Here is a 23,372-nt window from a genome sequence, read left to right as displayed (position 1 = left end):
ATCCAAAAAAAAGACAACAACTGGGTAGTACCGAAGGGAACGCTATTATCAGTGTGTAATTACACATGCAAGTACATATTAAATTATTGTAATATTATTATAATATTAAATTAATAATAAATTAAACATCTTTTCGTCCTACATTTATGGACGAAACCAGAAATATCAGTTAAATGTTACACTTTTATTAAAATAAGATAATAAGAATTAGAACAACTTTATTTATCCCGAAGGAAATTGTTGTGCCAGAGTTACAAGAAAAATATAACAATGATAAATAATAGTAGAAAATTGTATAAACAGTAAAAGAAAAAAAAAAGGGGGAGAATAAGAAATACAAATAAACTTTAAAGTGTCTTCAGTATCAAGTGAAAACTATAAAGTGTCTTAAGGTCTTAAGTCCCACGTGAAAGATAAGGAGTGCACAAGAGTAAGAAAAAATATTGTACATGTATCTGTTCTGAAATATTGCACAGTTATGAACATATATACAGATAGATCATTAACAATTTACAGGAAGTGGGTGAGTTTGTTTTTTTTTTGTTGTTTTTTTTAAGGTTTAAGATTTTAAGATACTTTATTGATCCCCTTTCGTCACCGCGACAGTCACTATATCAATTATATGAAAATGATTATAAAATAGAAGACATAAATATGAATATAGATATAAAATAGAGGAGACAAAAAAGTGACAATAACAACAGAAAGGATAAAAAAATAGATAGAACAGAATGAAAAGTAATAAAACAACATGGGAAAATTGGATAAGCAGGGTAAGAATGACCACAACAAGGATAAAATAAATAAAAAAGTAAGACTTAGGACATGACGTGTGAATGAGTGAGGTAGTGAGGTAGTGGTAGCCACTAGCCACTAGCTGTGTGCCGTCCATCATTTTTTTGTATCAAAATTTTAATGAGATTCGATTTTATTGTTATAATATAAGTACATGTACAAGTACAGGGCAACCAAGTGCAGTTTGGCATTGCACCAGAAGTACAAAAGAGTAGTAGGTCCACATATGAATAGAATTTGTACATTTGTAAACCATTTATACATGGTATATTGTGTCAGTTACTTACAGGGGATTTACAGATTGGGGTACTTATATCACTTATGGGGTAACATATTTTACAGCTGGATGCTACAAACAAATTACGCAGATGTATATGGATATGCACATTAAATGTAGTAGACTATGGACATAATTTACAAGTAGAAATGTACAGGTGATAAGTTATGCTATGCAAAGACACAGTTGAAATGGATGTTAAATAGTACATAATTAAATGAGATTGTAGCTGCCTAGGGGCACTAAACTAGTTAATTATTGTTAGGTAGTGTGTGAGTGCAGGACAGTCCAGTAGTATTGTATAGTAAATAATTAATATCATTCAAAGAGTTTATATTTTCAATCCTTGGGGAGTTGTGACGAGTCAAACCCATTTCCCTGCGTGTTTCCCCCCCTTGTTTTTCCGTTACCTCATTGGATTGTATCGCTCACTAGCTACTTTCAAACAGGTTTGACAGGAAAAACAGATTACTCTCAAAATGTCATTTCCAGTGGCGGGTCGTGCATTTTACACCAAGGCCTTCAGTAGTGCTCCGAATCAATCCAACCCCCAATAATTAGTTTATGGCTATAAAAAAACATCTTATTATGCAGAAATGCAGTATAAAGAGAGGTGCATCGCAGATAGATAACTTGTGTAGCCACAATAAATGCCTTCATAGAAAATACGTGGGACACATAAAAAGCACCAATAATAACCTTATAAAATGTCGGACAAATCCTTGTCCTGGTTGTGACAGCTTCTCTAGCTTAGGAGTTGCCTGACCTTTCTTTACTATGTCCAGCTTTTCTTAAAAACTCTATCTAGAAAATGGCTTTAATAATATGTTAGCAACTCAGCCCGTTTCTTCTCCTCCTGCAGCCGTTGTGGGTTGACAAAACCGATATTAAACAACCACAACTATGTTTCTGTTTGCAGCTCGCTAGTACGCTTCTCCTTTCTAATACACTAGTCCACTCTCTGACTATCCAATCAGAGGATGTTGCTGTAGCCCGCGAGAAGGCTTTGGATGTCACCATCTCCAAATCTGATTGGTTGAAGCAACAGCATCATCAACACTTATTTTTTTTTGTGTAAAGTGTTTGAATCAGAACTGATTGTGCAGGCCCCCCCAGGCAGATTTCTTGGACTTTGACCCTGCCTGGCAACAGATGATGGATGAAATGTGATTGGTTAAATGCTTTAATATGAAAATGCATGTCTGGAAGTGGCACAACCAGGGGAAACGCGATGAAAGGCAGTGAACAGACCATTTTGAATTATTTGACAAGTATTCATGGACAAAATATAATTAGCATCTATGATTCAGATATTTTTTAGGCCAGCAGAGAAGGCCTTTCAGGCTCTGTCGGCCCACCACTGGTCATTTCCCATGTTTCAAGTATGACAATATAAGGAAAAAAACAAAAAATCAGTGGTTAATGTATTGGATATGTCAGGAAAAAACTGACAAATAAAAACAGAAAAAATAAATAAGAATAATCATTCATTTCATATCGCGATATTTAGTGAAGATTTCACGGCAACAAGAAGAAACTGGAATTTTAAGAAGTTCAAGAGTGTGACTTCTGTCTAGCATAGACGATGTTTGCGATATACCGGAAGTGGAACGAAGTGAGAGGTTTCTGCATCCGGTTCGGGTTGGAGAGGATCGCTAAGTGGGTGAAAGGTAGCAACGAAGACGAGGCGCTACTTCACATCTTTGGATTCTCACTCCGTTTCTTCGTCTTCAAAAACCAAGTCGATATGTTGCAGAACACCGGGTGAGTCACGTTAGCTCGCTAGCCAGCGAGGCTAACGCCCCCTCCCTGTTCAGAAGTCCTTTGAGAAACTTCTGTAAATAACGTCGTACTTTGTCGAGTGTGTCCACCACAGAGCCAGGACCGTCTGAGGAATGCAGATGGGTTATATATCAGAAAATGGCAATTTGATACTTAAATAGCCTTTCTTGCTTGACTTTTTCTAACCCGAATGGAATGATAAAAAGGTCCACTGCACCACCTTGCGTTCCTTCGGGCTGTCTCGACGCCTCGGTCACCTTTGGCCGAATTCGCCGAAAAACTCCGATTTTGTCAATGGAGTTCGGTCACCGTTCACTACTTCAATAACACTGAACATCCTTGGCTGTGATATCCTGTTCATATGAAAAAATATATATATTTTTGGAAGTTTTTACCTTTTTTATCATAAGTGATATAAATACAACGGTCATTCAAAATAAATGGTTTATTACGATGTTGAACTCTTACAGGAGACTTAATGGAAGCACATACACATCGCAAGCACAATAAGGACTTAAGCAATTAAAATAAATTCATTAGAAATAACCCTGTCTTGAACCAGATGGAAGTGAAAATTCTAGCTGGAAAAACTGCAGAAAATCAGAGATGTTATCATTATCAATATTGTTGTTGTTGTTGTTATTATTCCACTTCTTTCAATTTTCCAATCCACCTTTTCCTCCTGTCATGTTACAGGAAGTTAGCTGGCTGCACGCTCTTCATCACCGGCGCCAGCCGGGGTATCGGAAAAGCCATTGCCCTTAAGGCCGCCAGGGACGGCGCCAACGTCGTCATTGCCGCCAAGACAGCCGAACCTCACCCAAAGCTCCCCGGGACCATCTATACTGCTGCGCAGGAGGGTGAGCTAACCAGCTATCTGCTAGTGGGCAATGTATTGAAAAAAAGTCACACATCTTCACATCATCTGATAGCCCAAGATTATTACTCCATGAATGCTTTTGCAGCTTCCAGTTCCATATTGTCCATGTCGTCTTCCTCCTCCACCTCCTCTTCCTCCTTCTCCTTCTTCCTCAGTGGTTTGTTTTCGAGTGTGACGCTGAAGGTGCACGTCATACCGGCCTCGACCGTTATCTATTGCTTGTGGGAATGCTAAGCTAAATGCTACTTCCTGGAACCATACTCGAGGCTGACCGTTTCTCAGACCCGTTCTGTCTAAAAGTGGCTAAAGTTTACTTCTTTTTTTTTTTTTTTTTTTGCAAACATGCATTTCCATGTTAGCGAGCTGGGGTGTTGGTAACAGTCATGTGACGACTGTCTCAACATGTTCCCAGTGGAGCAGGCTGGCGGGAAGGCACTGCCATGTGTGGTGGACATCCGTGATGAGCGGCAGGTCGGCGATGCAGTTCAGAAAGCCATTGAAAAGTTCGGAGGTAAAAAAAAAAAATTAATAGTAATTCAAATCCCATGCTGCCTCCCGCGACTCAAATAACCACAGCATGTTGTCACGTGATAAGGTATTGACATCCTGGTGAACAACGCCAGCGCCATCAACCTGACCGGGACATTGGAGACCCCCATGAAGAAGGTGGACCTGATGCTGGGCATCAACCTGCGAGGAACCTACCTGACGTACGGTGTGATGCGTGCCACTGAGACGCAAGCCACGTTGCTTTAGCATGATTTGGGGGGAAGAAAAAAAAACAGTGGCGTAACACCCTTCCGCCGCTTCCAGGTCCAAGCTGGTGATCCCCCACCTGCTGAAGAGTCGCTCGCCACACATCCTGAACCTGTCGCCGCCACTTAACCTCAATCCCATCTGGTTTAAGAACCACACAGGTAACCATGGCGACCATCGCCGGGCCAGGCACCCCCAAAAGCATCAACAAACCATCTTTTTTTCTCTTGTTTATTTTATCCAGCGTACACAATGGCGAAGTACGGCATGTCCATGTGCGTCCTCGGAATGGCTGAAGAGTTCAGAGGTCAAATCGCGGTCAACGCTCTTTGGCCCAAAACCGGTGAGCGGCTACCAGCTAGCATGCTAACATTCTTAGCACGTAATCAGTTCTGAATCGGAATGGACCAGCGTGCTAACACGCTAGTGTGGTATTCACCAGCAATCCAGACAGCGGCCATGGACATGCTAGGCGGCGACGGCGTGGGCAAGCAGTGCCGCAAAGTGGACATCATGGCGGATGCCGCCTATGCCATCCTGTCCCGCCCCACAGATTTCACGGGTCACTTCCTGGTGGACGAGGACGTCCTGAAGGAGCATGGAATCCAAGATTTCGAGCAGTACGCCATCCAGCCGGGTGAGACCACGATAGAACCGCAGTCGTTTGCGCCATAGCCTTAGCAACCACACGTGTGGTCACAGTGCTCTCTGATTGGCTGACAGGTCACCCCCTGCTGCCGGACTTCTTCTTGGATGAGGCGCCGGAGAAGCTGGCCGAGCAGATGGAGCAGCATGGTGAATTTCACACCATAATAACAGAATTCAACCATTTTGATTGTCCGGCTTAATTGTTTACTCCCCCGGTTGCTAGGGGCAACACCTGCCTTCAAAGCACCGGCGTCGTCATCGGCGACAGAAGCCGCGCCGCCCTCCAGTGGACCAATAGAAAGCACTTTTGACGTCATCAGGAAAGTCATCAATGAGGACCTGGTGAAGTCAACACAGGGTGTCTACCAGTTTGACCTATCAGGTGAGGAGGGGGCGTGGCCTGCACGCCTTCACCACCGCCGCCGCCACGCAACAGAATGTCCACTGATACGATTTTGTCGGGGGCGCGTCCATTTCAGGCGAGCATGCCGGCGTCTGGTTTCTGGACCTGAAAAGCGGTGCTGGTGGCGCTGGGAAGGGCCAGCCAGCCGGCAAGGCCGACGTTGTCATGTCAATGGACTCGGACGACTTCAGCAAGATGTTCCTCGGTGAGTAGGGCACCGCTTCGGGCCGCTGCGATCGCTGCCAACTGCCATGCGGTCGCCATAGTAACGAGTGTGTATTTGCAGGGAAGCTGAAGCCAACCATGGCGTTCATGTCGGGGAAGCTGCGTATCAAGGGCGACATGACGCTAGCCATCAAACTGGAGAAACTCATGAGCCGAATGAGCAAGTCAAAGCTGTGAGGACAAGCCCCCCTACCAGAACCCAGGCCCTGCCGCCAGGCCCTCTGGGGCCACGCCTTCTCTTCTTTTGCTGCTGATTGTCGGATTAAAGTCCCCGATTTTAAAGAAACAAAATGATTTTTGTTTTTTTGGCGCCACTTCAGAGTACTTGTGGGCGGCCTTCTGCCTCAACTGTGAGAGAGCGAGAACCAAGACGTAAGGGATTATAAGACTCGGCAGGGACAGGCACGATTGATGTGTTTCTAGTGCTAACAGCTACATGCTAATCGATAATGATACACTAATAGCATTAATATTCATGTTAAGGAAACAATGGAATTTGATTGGAGTAGATTGGGAACCTGCCCAGTCAGAGCCCAAGGACTCAGGAGATTCGAGATAGTAATGAGAAAAGTTTATATCTTTAAATGTATTCACCGTGTAATAGTAGTGTTGTTTTTATAGTTATTCCTTAAAAAGTTCTTGTTTTGGTAAAGGTACAATAACACATCTGTGGCCAGCAGGTGACGAGAGTATCTAATTGGATGTGACGTTTATTTACCTTTGTTTTTAAAACATCGATGTGAGCTTATTCCAAGTTGAAGAAATAAAATAATATCGGTTTCTAACCGTATTTAATTATTGGAATACTATCCAAAGCCTGGAAATCTGTCTTTTTTTATTATAGACGCGATTGAACCACGTAGCAACAACAACGCCTCTGATTGGTGAAGCTCACCGTCAACCCCACGAGCACATTCACCGCTCGCTACTCTTTAAGCTAAGTCCACTTAGCTTACATTAATCTTGTAAAAGACATTTAAAGACGGTTACTCAGGTTTCCCGGATCTGGATTCGGAGTCACGGAACTGTTAGTCGTACCCTTCCATTTTTTATTTGTTTATTTTTTCAACGCTAGACGTTCGGTTCCCGCCCCCCACAACGTCATGCGACAGCAGAGGATCATGGGTAGTTGAGTCTTTTCCTCGGTTGCCTTGCCCGAAAATGTTCCCCCGTCGTTATCCGCTCCGGGGACCCCCAGTTCGCACCGGTTCTCGGCGACCCCTTTCCACCCCCACCCGGGTCAGGATCGGTCGGCGGGGACAAAGGGCACCGTAAAGGGCGTCGGACCGGAAATATCGCGGGGGGGGGGCGGCCCCAGTGGGTTTACAGTAACCATGACTACCGACCCCGTCGAATTCGGACAGGGGCACAAACACCGGCGGCAACACCGGCGATGATCCAGCCGGGACAGACGGTCCGGAGGGGCCGCGAGTTCACCGGGCCCACGCCACACTCCGTCGCCGTGGTGAGAAAACTTTACTTTCAGACCTCCACCCACCCCCCCACCCCCCGACGGACAGGGAGGAAGAGGTGGGACCCCTCACAGAAACCCCTGCTAAAAGCTAGCTCTTTGCTAGCGCTTAGCAGGGGGGGGTCAAAGGTCAAGGTACTTTGCAGGCTTCTTCTTCTCCTTTTGGCTTTTCCCTTCAGGCGTCTCCCACAGCGAATCAACTTTCTCCATCTAACTCTATTCCCTGTATCCTCCTCTCTCACACCAACTAACTTCATACCTTCTCTCACTACGTCCATAAATCTTCTCTTTGGTTTTCCTCAAGACCTCTTGCCTGGCAGCTCCAATTCCAGCATCCGTCTACCAATATATTCACTATCCGTCCTGTGTACATGTCTCAACCATGTCAGCCTGGCTTCCCTGGCCTTCTTTCCAAAACACCGAACATGTGCTGTTCCTCTGATAGACTCATTCCTGATCCTATCCATCCTGGTCACTCCCAAAGAGAACCTTAGCATCTTCATATCTGCGACCTCCAGCTCTGCCTCCTGTCTTTTCGTCATTGCTACTGTTTCTAGTCCAAACATCACCGCTGATCTCATCACTGTCTTGTACACCTTTCCTTTTATTCTGGCTGATAGTATTCTATCTCTTCATACCCTTGACGCTTTTCTCCATCCATTCCACCCTGCTTGGACCCGTCTCTTCACCTCTTTTCCACACTCTGTTGCTCTGGACTGTTGACCCCAAGTACCTGAAATCCTCCAACTTCTTGATCTCCACTCCCTGTAGCCTCACCGTTCCACCCGGGTTCCTCTCATTCACACACATATACTCTGTCTTGCTGCAATTAACCTTCATTCCTCTCCTTTCCAGAGCATACCTCCACCTCTAGATTTTCCTCAACTTGCTCTCTGCTCTCACTATAGATCACAATGTCATCTGCAAACTTCATGGTCCATGGATATTCCTGTCTAACCTCATCTAACATATGTCGTCCCGACGCATTCCCGATCCCATCCGTCCTCCTAACTCCTAAAGAAGAACCTCCACATCTTGATCTCTGCTGCTTCCAGCTCTGTCTCCTGTTCCCTCCCCCACAGTGTCTCCAAACCATGGACTCCATTGCTGCTCTTCAATATTGTCTTCTACACCTTTCCCTTCATTCTGGCTGATACTCTTTAGTCAACCTTGACACTTTTCTCTACCTGTTCCAACCAGCTTGAACCTGTCTCTTCACCTCTTCTCCACACTCTGGACTATTGACCTTAAGAACTTAAAATCCTCCACTGTCTTTATCTCCACTATTTGTGCCCTCACTGTTTCACTTTGGTCCCTCTCATTCACACACATATAATCTGGCTTGCTTCAGTGAACCTTCACTCATCTCCTTTCCAGAGCATACCTCCATCTCCACCTTTCTAGATGTTCCCTGCTCTCACTGTAGATAGATCACAATGTCTTCTGCAAACATCATGGTCCATGGAGATACCTGTCTAACCTCACCTGTCAGCTTGTCTATCACCACTGGAAACAGGAAGGGGCTCAGAGCTGATCCCTGATGGAAACCCACCTCCACCTTGAACTTCTCTGTTACGCTCAAAGTACACTTCACCACTGTCTCACAGCTAGCATACATGTCCTGCACCAGTCAAACATACTCCTCTGCCACTCCAGACTTCCTCGTACAATACCAGAGTTCCTCTCTCTACAACCTGTCATATGCTTTTTCTTGGTTTACGAAATGGAATGCAGATCCAGATCCCTCCGGCCTTCTTTGTACTTCTGTACGAGCAGTTTCAAAGCAAATACTGCATCTATAGTACTTCTAGGCATGAAGCCATACTGTTGTTCGCAAATGCTGACTTCTGCACTCAGTCTAGTTTCCACTACTCTTTCCCATAACTTCATTGTATGGCTCATCAACTCTATCCCTCTATAGTTACCACAAATCTGTATATCTTCCTTATTCTTAAAAATGGGCACCGTCACACTTCATCATTCGTCAGGCATCTTCTCATTCTCTAAGCTCCTATTGAATAAAATCTCTATCACTGCCTCTCCTTGACACTTCCACAACTCCACAGGTATATCATTAGGACCCACTGCCTTTCCACTCTTCACCCTCTTCAATGCCTTCCTCACTTCACTTTCACTAATCTGCGCTACTATGTGGTCAACAATCATCACCTCTTCTGCCCTTGCCTCTCTTTCATTTTCCTCATTCATCAGCTCTTCAAAGTACTCTTTCCAACCTCCCGTCACTCTTCTAGCATCTGTCGTTACATTTCCCTCTATCCTTAATCACTCGGACCTGCTGTACATCCTTTCCATCTCTGTATCTGTTTCGCCAACATGTATAGATCATTCTCTCCCCCCTTACTGTCCAACCGAGCATACAAGTCATCGCACTCCCTTTGTTTCGCCTTTGCTGCCTCCATCTTTACATTACTTACGCTGTATCTCCCTGTACTCCTGTCTGTTCTCTTCAGTCCCCCCAGTGTCCCACTTCTTTGCTACCACCTTCTCTGTATATACTCCTGTACTTCCTGCGTGCTCCCACCTCTGCTCTCATAAGTTACCCTATGTTCCTGTCTTTTCTGGAAAAGTGTTCACTACAGCCATTTCCATCCTTTTTGCAAAGTCTACCACCATCTGTCCCTCTGTGTTCCTATCCAGTATACCAAATCTGCCCATCACTACTTCTTTCCCTCTATTGCCTTCACCAACATGTCCATTGACATCTCTACCAATTACCACTCTCTCATCTCTGAGGATATTCTGCATCAATTCATCTCATTCCAGAACTTCTCCTTCACATTACATAACACGCAGACTTACAGTGGAGATGCCGGGGATTGAGCCCAGGACCTCATACATGCGCTCTACCGCCGAGCTACATATGACTCCTCTTCACATCCCACCTGCGTGGCATAGCCACTAACAACATTGAGCATCAAACCTTCAATTTCCAGTTTCAGACTCATAATTCTATCTGGCATTCTTTTCACCTCCAGAACATTCCTAACAAACTCCTCCTTCAAGATAACTCTTACTCCATTCCTCTTCTTGTCAGTACCATGATAGTGCAACTCCTAAGCTTCTAGCCTTACTACCCTTCCACCTGGTCTCCCGGACACACGGTATAGTAGCCACCTTCTTTCTCTGCACTATGTTGACCAACTCTACCTTTTCCTGTCATAGCCCCAATATTCAAAGTCCTTACTCTCCTTTCCTCTTCTCTCTCTGCTTCCGACACGCCTTCCTCCTCTCCGTCTTCGATCCGCAGTCGCCCAATTTCCACTGGTACCCTGTAGGTCATCGGTACCAATGGTGGTCATTGTTAACCCGGGCCTCGACTGATCGGGTATGAGATCATTAGGTTTGATTCCCATGTTTGGTTTTGGGAGAAGTTTTACGCCGGATGCCCTTCCTGAGGCAACCCTCTGCCTTTATCCGGGCTAAGGACAGCCCCGAGGCTACATTAAGGTACTTTGCAGCACTCGGGATCCAAAATGGTAGAACTAGGAGCTAGAACCCGGATCTTTGTTGGTGTGTCTAGGGGGGGTCAGTGACATCACCAATGTCACTATGTGACGTCATACATAAGGCAGCTCCCGTCTGTTGAGGCAGAAGTGCCTCTGCAGACGGCGAGCGGCGGGGGAAGCCAGGCGACATGGATCCAAGACAGGTTGTTCAGAAGCAGATGAAGGAGGTGAGTGAATATGGCGCCCTCCCCTCCGTAAAAAAACAAAACAAGCAAAGGAGAAGATGAACGCATGGGAATCCTCACTCGATGTGTTATCCGAAGTGACTAACCGCATTTGTTTTTCGTGGGTCAGAGGTCGGCGCCGCTGCCCGTGCGGCCGGTGGAGAAGATACCGCTCGCCAAGCCGCAGGACGCCGCCCAGAACCAGGTGAAGGCCGCGGCCCGCCAGCACCAGGCCTGCGCCTTGAAGAACTCCTGGCTGGAAAGCACTGAGCGCCGCTACCTGCGGCGCGCCGTGGAGCGGCAGGCGCGAGATGCCGTAGGCCTGCAGTGGGCCCTCACAGAGGAGCGGCGTGAGAGGTGGGTGGCCTGCTCTTGTCGCCATTTTGAAACACCTCCTGTGACATCACAAAGCTAGCACGCTAGCTTCCCCCTTCTTACATCACAGCTTCCCACATCCTGGTACCAAAGGGGTGGTTGTGATGTCATTAATTTGTTCATTTTAACCTGTAAGTGTTTGTTGGACTGAAGACGGGGAACATGGAGAGAACAAAAAGGCAGGAGGACCCGGGAGTAATCTAGGCAGAAGAACACAAAGACAACCAAGAACATGTAGAGTCCCCTCACTTTGGATCAGAACCTGGAAGTGAAACTGGAGTTCTTGAAGTGGTGACAATCTTCAGACGATCCCACCAGACCCCGAAACTCAGGCTCCGGAGCTCTTGCGCCCTCAGGAGGTCAAAGGTCAGCTTACGCACATTTATCTCCTCAGGCTTCGCGACCTGCTGGAGACAGAAGAGGAACAGCTGCTGGAGGAGGTGGCGGCGAAGGTGGAGACCCCCGTCGAGAGGCAGGCGCAGATGCGCGAGAAGGCAAAGCTGCTGAGGGAGAAGCGGGAGGCGGAGAGGCTACAAGTGGTGGCCAAAAAGCAGGAGAGGCTCTTCAGGTAGTACCGGCGCTCTTACAAACTCAGCGCTACTACGGAAGTACCGCAAAAAAGTGGCGCCGTGTGTGCGTGCGCAGGGAGCGCTGCGACGAGCTGCGCAGCGTGGCGTCGCAGCGCCACCAGCAGCAGGTGTGGAGGGAGCTCTCCACCCAGCTGGCTGACAACGAGGAGCACCAGCGGCAGCAGAAGGAGGAGGACCGGCTCTTCCACCAGCTGTGGGTGGCCGACAGCCAGGCCAAGGAGGACCGGGAGAAGGAGCGACTCAAGCTGCGGCGGCAGATGGACGTCGAGCAGATGGAGTACCTGAAGAAGCAGATGGACGCCACCGAGGAGGCGCGACGGCAACGCGTCCGCCTACGGGAGGAGGAGGCAGAGCTCCTGGTCAGTACCTCCACTTCGGGGAAGCTCTCGCCAAAGCTCCAGAGTCTCCATGCTTCACGGTCGATCCACAGAGGCAGCAGAAGGAGGCGCAGGCGCTTTACGAGCAGCGGCAGCAGCGCCTCCGGCTGGAGGCCAAGCAAGCTCGCCGCCGACAGCTGGACCACAGCTTGCGGCTGAAGATGAAGCGCGTGGCCAGGGAGCAGCAGGAGGAGCTGCGGCTGGACATGAGCATCCTGCAGCAGTCGCTCGCAGAAGAGACGGACCAGCGGAAGGACGCCGCGCAGAAGAAGGTGAGCCGAGTTTTGGGCGGGTGGGCCGGCGGCCAATCGCGCGCAGGGGAACCCTGTCACATGGGCAACTCGAGTTCCTATAGAGTCAGGTGGTTCACACAAGTGAGCAGATGCAGTGGCCTGGTTTACACACACCACTCTACTAATATACAATGACATGATTCACACACTAACTGGTTCACACACACACACACACACCATCTCTCATGTAAGATGGGATTTACACACTTACTGATTCACACGCCAATTGTATTTAATATATCACACACAGTGACCCAGTTTCACACACACACACCCCAACTCTTATTATGTACGACATGATTCACACACACACACACACACACCAACTCTTATCATATACACGACCTGATTCACATGCACACTGATTCACACATAACTCAAGTTGCTGGATGCAGTGATGGGAATCACACACACACACACACACACACACACACCATCTCTCATATAAGATGGGATTTACACACTTACTGATTCACACACCAATTGTACTTAATATACCACGTGAATCACACACAGTGATCCAGTTTCACACACACACCCCAACTCTTATTATGTACGACATGATTCACACACACACACACACACCAACTGTTATTATATACACGACCTGATTCACACGTGCACTGATTCACACATAACTCAAGTTGCTGGATGCGGTGACGGGAATCACACACACACACACACACACACACACCAACCTGAGTCACAGACAACTTTGTTCAGTGTATAGCAACCTGGATCACACACAAGTGACTCCTGACCCCCTTTATTACACCTGGTGACACGATTCACACACACACACACAGGGAGTCAGTTTCCTTTGCAACGACCGGATTCACACGCAGTGCGAGATTCACACACACCGTCCTTGTCGTACAACAACATCGTTCACACTCAGCACCTCAATTTAACACATAATAATACATGGGATTTTTATGGCGCTTTTCATGACACTCAAAAGACGCTTCACAAGTAAAAAAACAGAAGGAACAGAACATACACAGAATTAGCTCAGGTCGCCGGCTAGCTAGCTAGCCAGCCAGCTCAGGTCACCATCGAGATCCAGAGTTTCGAGAGGCTAGCCGGCTAGCTAGCTAGCCAGCCAGCCTGCTCAGGTCGCCGTCGGTATCTGGAGTTTTGAGAGGCTAGCTAGCCAGCCAGCCGGCTCAGGTCGCCGGCTAGCTAGCTAGCCAGCCAGCTCAGGTCACCGTCGAGATCCAGAGTTTCGAGAGGCTAGCCGGCTAGCTAGCCAGCCAGCCAGCCTGCTCAGGTCCCCGTCAGGATCTGGAGTTTTGAGAGGCTAGCCAGCCAGCCAGCCAGCTCAGGTCACCGGCTAGCTAGCTAGCTAGCCAGCCAGCTCAGGTCACCGTCGAGATCCAGAGTTTCGAGAGGCTAGCCGGCTAGCTAGCCAGCCCGCCAGCCTGCTCAGGTCCCCGTCAGGATCTGGAGTTTTGAGAGGCTAGCCAGTCAGCCAGCCGGCTCAGGTCGCCGGCTAGCTAGCTAGCCAGCCAGCTCAGGTCACCGTCGAGATCCAGTGTTTCGAGAGGCTAGCCGGCTTCGCTAGCTAGCCAGCCAGCCTGCTCAGGCCGGCAAGCTAGTTCGGTAGCTTGCTGGAGATTGTCCAGGTGAGCCTTTGTCTTTGGTTTGGTTGACTGGTTGGAGAGCGGGAAGCGGCAGCCAAACGCGCCAGCGTCCTCCCGCCCGCCATCTTGCCTAATGACCTGACCTGACATGACCCGAATCTTGCAACCCTCCCTGGTCCTGGAGGCCGGAGTCACATGCGTGTGCGTGGCCTCTTCCAGGCGGCCTTGCGGGCGGACCAGCTGAGGTACCGCCAGTACTTGGCCAACGAGATGCAGCTGCAGTACTGGGAGGAGGCAGAGACGGAGCGGCTGATGGAGGAGAAGATGATGGAGATGTGGGACAAGCGGGACGAGAAGAACCGGCGGCAGCAGGAGGCCAGGGAGCGGTTAATGGAGGAGGTGATGGAGGCCCGGCGCCTGCAGATCCAACGCAAACGTGAGTAGACTACCAGATCTGTGCATACATCTGGATCTACCAACAAACTATTCACACACTCTGTGTGTGTGTGTGTGTGTGTGTGTGTGTGTGTGTGTAGTCGATCTGAACCAGCAGAAACAGGCCGAAGTCTCCAAGGAGCGGGAACAGCTGAACGCTTTCAGGGAGGAGAAGAAGATGGAGGACAAGGAGATGAAGAGACGGTATGAGCCCTCGGATGTTTCCCGAGGTCTTCCAGGATTGACGCTGTGTTGTGACCGAAGTGACCTTTGACCTCTCCCCAGGCGGCAGGAGGCCCGGGAGACATACCAGGCGGAGCTACAGGCCCAGGTGGAGGAGCAGCAGCAACTTCGGCTGGAAAAGGAGGCGGAGGAGAAGCGGGAGGAGCAACGGGGCCTGGAGCTGCAAACGCTGTACCAGCAGAAGATAGAGGAGCTCATGGCCCGGCCACAAGATGGACTCGTCCACCCCTTCAGGAGGGCTGGGGCTACCATCACCTCTGAACCCGTTTGAGTACTGGTTTGCCGTTGGGCTTTTGATTAAACGTCTCTGATGGAGCTCTCTGTCGTCTTCTTTCCTCCCCCCCTTCCTGGTTTTCCTGCTGCCCTCTTGTCGGCTTCTGCAGCTTCTAGGGTGACACCACCAGCCTCGAGGTGTCGTTCGTAAATGTCTTTGCCGGCAGGTCTGGGGTCTGTGGCCAGCTCACTGAAGAGCACCTCCTTTGGTATGCTTCGGTATACAGGGATACCGTCTTGTCAAATGATGCTCAAGAGTCTTCTGAGGTAGTCTACCTTGATGGGAGTACAAGTTCACCGCTACCCTTTGCTTCCCTGTCCCTGCTCCTTTTGGTCTAGCTCTGAACTCCGAGGCTTTCCTGGTCCAGCCCAGAGACATAGTCCCTCCTGTTGGTCCCCAGTCTACCCCGGGGCCTCCTCCGGTGGGATGTACCCCGGATGGAGTCACGTCATCTGGCTCCTCTGGTTGTTGAGGAGCAGCAACTCTACTCTGAGCCCCTCTTGGACTGAGCTCCTCCCTCTATCTCTAAGGGAGTGCTCGGTCACCTTGAAGAGGACACCCATGTCAACCGCATGCATCCGTGATCAGGTTCTTTGGGTCACCACCCACAACTACTGACCACAGGTGAGGGTGCGAAGATGTATCCACAGGTAAACTGAGACCTTCTGCTTTCAGTTCAGCTCCTTCGCCTTGCCGATCCACCTGTCAATCTCCCATTCCATCCTTCCCTCATGACTGAACCACATCTGGAGGTACATGAGCTCCTCCACTTGGGGCAGGATCTGGGGCAATCCACCTCTTTTCGGTTGAGGACCATGGTCTAGTATTTGGAGGTGTTGATCCTCATGCCGGCTTAGAACCAGTCAAATCAAGTCAACAGGATCACATCTTCTGCAAAGAATCAGAGACCTGATCTTGAGGCCACCAAATCAGACCCCCTCAATACCCTGGCTGCATCTACAAGTTCTGTCCATTAAGGGTCTGAGCAGAGTCGCAGTCGAAGGGCAGAACCTGATCTGGTGCCCTAAACCCTCCACAGGACCCCAAAAAAACGCCTTCTCCAAGTCGACATACCACATGTAGGCCAGTTTGGTGACCACCTCTGCAACCTGGAGGTTCCTGTGGAGGGTGTAGAGCTGCTCCACTGGTCCAGCACCAGGATGAACACCACACTGCTTCTCCTGCAATAGGTTCAACTACCTGATTTACCTTCCTGTCCAGGACCCACCTTGGGTAGATCTTTCCTGATTTTCCAGGCTGAGGCGTGAGATCCCCTCAAAAATGAGGCTGGTTGTGTTTGGCGCCCCCTAGAGGCCAAACACTGAACTGCCTGGAAATGAGCAAGAAAACGCTTATAAATAAGCCAGAAATTGGAAACAAATATCAAAAAAAATAAACAGGAAAATAGTTGAAAATTAAAAAAAAAATAGGATAAAGTACCGAAAAAAATGTAAGAATTAATTGCCTGAGAGTAAATTAAAAAAAAAAGAGTAAATTAGTCATAAATGATGCGTCAAAACAGGAAGAAGTTGCCAGTCAGCTGCAGTGAGTCAAGTTTTTTTTTATTTTAATTTTTTTGACAATTTTTATTGAACATAAACAGACAAAACATATGAACAAACAAACATGGCTGAATAGAATCGAATGTCAATGATATAAACAGTTACGAGGAAACAGAAGGATATTCATTTTGTATGCAATCAATTAACTGTAAGAGTAAAAATTAATAGATTAAAATAATAAAATTAATCCTAACAATTTAGTAAATGGCAAGGGGGATACAATAGGTATTTAACTGGACGAATCTAAAGGAATATCAGTCATAAAACTGTATTTTTTGGTTTTGGGATTTTTCCATAAATTTTAAAGATTTCTTATATAATTCAAAATCGTTTCTAAAGAATGGAAAATTGGAGAAACATTTTTGTGTACAAAGAACTTGGCCAGACCTTAAAATAACATCGACACCGAGTTCATCTCTTTTGTTGTTTAAAAGTAAACAAAATGTTATATCATCTCTTGAGAAAGAAATTGGCGATGATAGAAATTTGTCTTGAATCTATTTTTGAGTTCTAACCCAGAAGCTTTTACAGAAAAATATATGGTCTGCGTTTTCAATACTTTCTTCACAAAATTTACAAATATTATCTTCAATTTAAAGCAAAACGATGTTATTCATAGATGTTATTCATAATGTTGAAGTGCGTCTCTAACTTGTACTAACTTTTTAATTAACTTTATGAACTCTAATATAGGAGGGTTAAAGCTGTGTTTAGTACAGAATTGTTCATAATATAAAAGACCGCCATTGTCATCCATCAATTCAATTATTGATCATATACCTTTATCAAACCATTCCTTTTAAAATAGATTTGTTGCGATGCAGTACATATCTTTTATTCCATATTATTGTACCATGTGGTGAGAAATTGTGTACATATATCATTTTCCAGTACAGTAATATTTGTTTCTGGAACTCTGATCCTTTCACAGGAATCTTGTTGTCAAAATCAGAAATAAGCAGAAGATTTAGGCCCCCGACTTTGTCGAATAAGGAGTTAAGAATACAATATTAAAAAGATTATTTTGTGGCCCCCTGCCTGAAATTGAATATTTGCATTAGTGCGGCCAAAGTATTTTTTTTTCACATGCATCTGGGGGTTTTATACAATGAAAAAGTAACTTTGCAATGTGTTTTTTTGCTTCAACATTTAAACACAAAATGACTTTGATGAAAAAAAATGTCTAGTGACATTGTTAAAATCCTCTTTTTTTTATTTCTATAAAAAAACGCAAAAATGATAGCAAAAAAAAAAAAAACGGGCAAAATTAAAAAGATTGATTTAATAACCATAAAAGTAAATGTCTTATACATGCTACCAATCCATTTTTTAATAAATTCTAGTGACAATATTTTCTCTAGTAACTCAATATTTTCAGGGTGTAATTTCATCAATTCTTTTTTAATATTCATTTTTAATATTAACTCATCATGTATTTTTTAGAGGAACAGTTCATTACATATAAAGATTCTTATAATTTACCTGTTTACCTTCTTTACACTAAAACAAATGATTTTGACACCCCTGCTTTAGATAATGTGGTCTCTTCCTCCAAAAAAAAAATTAAAACTTATTTGGTTTATAGATTTTATGAGTTGATTTAGAATAGCATTGGAACACATTGGGTATATACATCTAGATAAACATTACATTTTGGTCAAATATATCTGGCCCTATATTGACAAATCCCTTTGGAGCCATACATTTAATTTAGCTTTACATTCATTATGTTTAGTTTCTATGTTCCTGGACTGATCCTTAGAAAGGAAAATACCCAAGTATTTTATTTCTGATTTAATAGGAACATTGCAGATTTCTTTCAGTGGCAGTCATGAAACGCAAAAAGTGTACTTTTCCTTAAGTTTAAGGATAATCCTGAAGCCTTGGAGAATTTTTTCAATGCTTATTGGGACCTGATGATCATTTTTCAGATATAAAGTTGTGTCATCAGGTGGCTAATAATCATTTCTGTACCCAACACATCTAACTTTTGGATATCGCTACAATTTTTAATATAAATGGCTAGCATTTCGGTAGCTAGCGTAAACAGATAGGGTGAGATCAGGCAACCTTGGGGGATTCCCACGTCAATATGGAAGCTTGGATTAGTACGGCCAACCCCAACTGAGAAAAACCTGGATGTGATCCTAGACAACCTCTAGTCATCTCTCGTTTGGACTACTGCAACTCCCTCTTTGCCGGTGCCCCATCGGTAACCATCCCAAACCATGTTCAACCATCCCAAATTCTCCCACACAACTCCCCTTCTTGTGTCACTTCACCGGCTCCCGGTAGCCGCCTACATCAACTTCAAGTCCCTGGTGAATGGGACAACCCCATCTTATCTCCAGGTTATGGTCAAGCATACAAGTCCCCTCTGATCTGCCACCTCTGGGCGACGGTCCACCCTATCACTCAGAGCCCCCAAATGCCGATCGAACCGGTCTTCTCTTCTCGGTCTCGGCTTCTCAATGGTAGAGCCAACTCCCGAAAAGGGTCAGAACAGCCGGGTCGCTGGCCATCTTTCACCGTGAGGTGAAAACATACCTCTTCACCAAGCACTACCCTAGCCCCCAACCCCCAAAAAAGAGTGCATGTTGAGGTTGAGCGGTCACTTCTAACTTCCGACGACTGGTACTTCGGATCTTCTGTGACCGAATCGCACTTCTTGTGAGTCGCTTCGGTTAAAACCGTCTGCCAAATGACTGCAATGTAATTTGGCTCGGCAGGGAGACACAGATATTAATATTCCCATAGAGCCCGCGGATCACATTCCTAAATTTCAATCCAAATGGCTGTTGGACGGAATCAAAGGCTAAATAAAAGTCCAAGAAGATCCCCAAACTTTTTCCTGCGAGGGCCAAATAACTTTTCCCTTCTCCGACGGGGGGCCGGGCCAGTTTGAAACAAAAAGTGCGACGATCGCAGAGGTGTCTAAACGTAAACATTTATTGTTTTCCAGAGAGCCGCACATAACCAAAAATTAAACCAAAAAATAATCACATTATTAATGTTAAAAAATGGATTCTGCAGCACCAAACATGCTCACACTCACAATACCAGATGGGTATTTTGCCATCAGATGTTACCCTTCTGGATAACATCTGGTATAAATATTTTATTGCCTATTTGTATATCATATATATATTGTCTATTTGTACAGTTTTATATTTGTATTGTCTTCCCAGAACTACAGATGGAAATTAGCTATGAGCTACAATCTGGTACAAACATCTCTGCCTCTGTGCTTCATGTAATTGTACACTGTCCTAATATACTTTTTAAACGAAACTAAACCAAAACTAATGAATAATGTTTTTGTCTCATCTCTTGACAGATGAGACAAACAGCCTTTTCTTTGCATTAAACAAAAAAAAAAAAAACAATCGACTGTCCACTGCAGGTTAAATACCCTGTATTTTTTTCTTACCTAATCTTTTCACCATTATTCCATGTTTTTTTTTTTTTTTTTTTTTTTTTTTTTTTGAGGGAGGGGTTTCAGAGAAGGCAGAAGGGCGGAAAAGAATATTACGTTCTATGCACGGACAAATCACGATTACGTGGCCAGAATGAAAAAAAAAAAATATAATTAATATCTGGTATTGTTTAGGGGCCGGGCGAAATGCTGAGGCGGGCCGAATCCGGCCCCCCAGCCGTAGTTTGGTGACCACTGCTCTATGTCCGATCGCGTCTCTGCAATAATATCTGAGATTCCTGATTGGAGACGGGAAACTAGGATGTAGATAAACGATTTATAGTCCGAAATTTTGAGAATGACGGGTCTCCTGTTTTTCTGTTAGTCGAGATAATGTCAAGTTCAGCAATCGTCAGATGTTTATCACATTTTTGCTTGTAGTTGTTGTTTATTTTGGGGATATATTGAGCATTTAGAAATGTATAGGTGGCGATAGAATTCAAAGATTTTAGGGGATATTATAGTCTCATCTGTAATTTTCTTGTTGTTAATTAAGATAAGATAAGATAAGATGAGAACAACTTTATTTATCCCGAAGGAAATTGTTGTGCCAGAGTTTCAAGTAAAACATAACAATAATAAATAATAGTAGGAAATTGTATAAACAGTAAAAAAAAAAAAAAGAGGGAGAATAAGAAATACAAATAAAACTATAAAGTGTCAAAGTCAAGGCTATAAAGTGTTTTAAGGTGTTAAAAAGTACAAAGATTAGAATGTTCCCTGCGGCTGAAGGAAGAGGAATTTAAAAGTCTGAAAAATTTAAAAGTCTTAAAAGAGATCTAATGCTATTTTTCTCTTGTCTTTTTTTTTTTCCAAGTCGCAAAAATACGCAGTTTTTCTCCGCTTAGGTTTGTTACAATAAGTATGAAGTTGTGTCAAAATGTCCGATTCTCTTTTGTCAAGACCTTTTTTTAAAGTTTTGTGCTAAGTTCCTCCGACGACTTCATCGCTTTAATTAAGGATCCAATATTTTGACAATATTCATCATTTTTCAACAAACTGGAATTGAATTTCCGGCATTTGTTTGATGACTTTCTTCTTGTTTCGGATGCAATATCTAGATAAATAACGTCTGTTAGCGGAGCTGCTGATATACGAGAGCTCATTTTATATTAACCAGCAATAAATTCTGTATTTCAGATTATAATTGGGATTAAAACAAGTGTATTGGAAGGCTGCTGGATTTATATATCAGCTTGTGACAGAAGTCATTAAACACTGGATTAAAATAGCTTGAAGGGTATTTAGAAGGATATCTATCCAAAAATTCATCCTGGACCTGATTGAAATCCCCGCCTATTATTATTTGTTAGTTGGGTAAGAACATTGAAGATCTTCCAAGTGAGCAGTTATTTGTTCTAATAGTTTTCTTTTACATTATTGTATCCATTCATGTTTCAATATTTACGATGAGGATCGACCAGTGGCCGTGAAATAACCCGCCCTTGGAAGTTCTTTAGCAAAATTGCCTTAACTAAAATAAACTTTGTCTCCACATTAAGTCCAAAAAAAACAACATTTTCTCTCTTTAAATGCGTTTCTTGCATGAAAATAAAATTTGTTTTTTTTCCCGTTTACAGAACAAAAAAAAAGGCATTTTCTTTTTTTTTTTTGGTCGAGTCCCTCAGGCTCATTGCATTAACAGACAAAAAAAAGATATATCTTTGTAACACTAAAACAAAGAAAAAAAAATAAAACCAAGACATAAGGGCTAAACAGATTACAGTGTATTGAAAAAAAAAATTTCCCGATTCTGTTATTTTGCTCTTCAGCTCTGAATCCAGCTCTGCTCTGCTTTAGCAGGTTAGTAATGTCGAGTGTGTTTTGTCTAACTTCATCTTTTTCTTTTTTTTTTTGAACATTTATTAGAACAGGTTCCTTAACAGAGTCACACACATTCTTACAAAACCTCATAACAAGATACACATTATACAATATTCTTTATAGGTCACTTATTTCCTCAATAGCAAGCGAAAAATAAAATTAAAAAAAAATAAAAAAAAACATCTAACTCAGTCAAATAGAGATAATATCTTCAACTCTCCAAATATTTTTTAGTGAATGGGGTTTGAGCCAGTTTACTGGGATCATTTTATGTGCAATTAATAGAAGAACTCTAAGCGAGTTTTTCTGGTTTTTCCTTAAATCGCTTGTTGATGCTGCACCCATAATAAATTGCTGTGGATCAATTGGTCTGTTTAATTTTAAAATCTATTTGTTTTTTACCTCTTCCCAGAATTTCATCAGTTTAGGGCAGTCCCAAAAAAATATGGGAAAAGTCCCCCGTTATGGGACAACACAGGGGAGAACAGTTATTATCATAAGAAGCTATTATCAAGGGAGTTTTAAAATACCTTATTCTTAACTTCCAGCTGAACTCCCTCCATGTTGGGCTGCTTAAACATTGTTGCCAGGGCAACCAAGAACTCTCCCACTCTCCATTAGATTCCAGTTCCCACTTAGCTTCCACTAAAGTGTCCATACGTATCCTGCCATATATATCTGATATTGTATTTTTAATGTTCATTTTGTTCTCAACTATCTCAATCCAATATTGTTCAAAATTAGTTGAAGCTTCTTTAATATTGTCCCATTCTTTGTGTGTCATCGAATAATGTGTCTAACTTCATCTTTGAGTTCTAGCATTAGCTTCTGCGTTGAAAATTGCAGCATTAGAGACTTCTTTTTTTGAAGGTACAGAAGGTTTCATTTCATAGGTGACGTCTGCATGTTTTTAATGCCTCTAACGTTAGTTTTCACGTCTTCTGAAGCACAGTAATCATGAAAAGAGAGCGTTTTAGCTTTAGTGTTAGCGTTAGCTTTGCTTGTAGCTTTGTTCACGTTCGTAGTTTAGAGCAATTGGAGGAAACGAATGTTACTTGGCGAGGTCCCGCAGTATGTGGTCTGTTTTGATGAATTCAGCCAGAGTTATTTGTTCATGAGTTTAGTCCAAACTGAATTCTATTTCAGGGTTGTGCTCGAAAAGAGCGATTACTTCGTGTGAGTCAAGTTGTGCAGGTGGCTGAGGGGGCGGGGTTTCATGCTAAGGGGCGGGGCTTCATACTAGGGGGCGTGGCTTCATGCTAGGGGGCGGGGCAGGGCGTCGGCAGGTAGAGGACTCATACCTGTGGAGGGAGTGTCTTGGTGGCGGTTTGATCCGGCAGCGAGGTGAGACGGTCTAATGACGCTGTTACGTAAGAGTCACCTCACACACACACGCAAAACCTTGAACTTCAT

The 23,372-nt window shown here is 44.7% G+C and overlaps 2 protein-coding genes across 3 annotated transcripts; both read left to right on the top strand.

Moving 5' to 3' along the window:
* Nucleotides 1–2,695: 2,695 nt before the first annotated feature.
* Nucleotides 2,696–6,057, top strand: hsdl2 (hydroxysteroid dehydrogenase like 2). Its single transcript, XM_086152902.1, has 11 exons — nucleotides 2,696–2,836; nucleotides 3,551–3,714; nucleotides 4,147–4,245; nucleotides 4,330–4,444; nucleotides 4,548–4,651; nucleotides 4,735–4,833; nucleotides 4,933–5,127; nucleotides 5,214–5,285; nucleotides 5,362–5,520; nucleotides 5,618–5,746; nucleotides 5,828–6,057. The coding sequence occupies exons 1-11, from the start codon at nucleotides 2,820–2,822 to the stop codon at nucleotides 5,941–5,943; spliced, it is 1,269 nt and encodes a 422-aa protein (XP_086009028.1). The 5' UTR covers nucleotides 2,696–2,819; the 3' UTR covers nucleotides 5,944–6,057.
* An 865-nt stretch (nucleotides 6,058–6,922) lies between these two features.
* cfap53 (cilia and flagella associated protein 53) lies at nucleotides 6,923–15,139 on the top strand. 2 transcript variants are annotated; one of them, XM_086152878.1, is made up of 9 exons: nucleotides 7,193–7,231; nucleotides 10,831–10,931; nucleotides 11,059–11,285; nucleotides 11,698–11,871; nucleotides 11,949–12,252; nucleotides 12,324–12,542; nucleotides 14,366–14,582; nucleotides 14,683–14,785; nucleotides 14,867–15,139. In XM_086152878.1, exons 2-9 carry the CDS (start codon nucleotides 10,893–10,895, stop codon nucleotides 15,093–15,095), a joined length of 1,512 nt encoding a protein of 503 aa, XP_086009004.1. In that variant the 5' UTR covers nucleotides 7,193–7,231; nucleotides 10,831–10,892; the 3' UTR covers nucleotides 15,096–15,139. The 2 variants fall into 2 exon arrangements, with proteins under 2 accessions (XP_086009005.1, XP_086009004.1); XM_086152879.1 differs by lacking the exon at nucleotides 10,831–10,931 and having other exon boundaries at nucleotides 6,923–7,231.
* Nucleotides 15,140–23,372: the final 8,233 nt, after the last annotated feature.

This window comes from Fistularia commersonii, chromosome 9 (genome assembly GCF_037954325.1).
Source record: "Fistularia commersonii isolate RoL2024-O1a breed Wild chromosome 9, RoL_Fcom_v1.0, whole genome shotgun sequence".
Classification (NCBI taxonomy): domain Eukaryota; kingdom Metazoa; phylum Chordata; class Actinopteri; order Syngnathiformes; family Fistulariidae; genus Fistularia; species Fistularia commersonii.
Note: the sequence above shows the minus strand (reverse complement) of the source record. Positions and strands in the feature narration are given on the sequence as shown.

Coding starts and splice junctions, on each gene's coding strand:
- hsdl2 (XM_086152902.1), top strand. Junction 4,246..4,329: donor AGCCATTGAAAAGTTCGGAG/GTAAAAAAAAAA, acceptor TCACGTGATAAG/GTATTGACATCCTGGTGAAC. Junction 5,521..5,617: donor CTACCAGTTTGACCTATCAG/GTGAGGAGGGGG, acceptor CGTCCATTTCAG/GCGAGCATGCCGGCGTCTGG.
- cfap53 (XM_086152879.1), top strand. CDS start 7,160: ATGATCCAGCCGGGACAGACGGTCCGGAGGGGCCGCGAGTTCACCGGG. Junction 12,253..12,323: donor AGGAGGAGGCAGAGCTCCTG/GTCAGTACCTCC, acceptor GTCGATCCACAG/AGGCAGCAGAAGGAGGCGCA. Junction 12,543..14,365: donor AGGACGCCGCGCAGAAGAAG/GTGAGCCGAGTT, acceptor GGCCTCTTCCAG/GCGGCCTTGCGGGCGGACCA.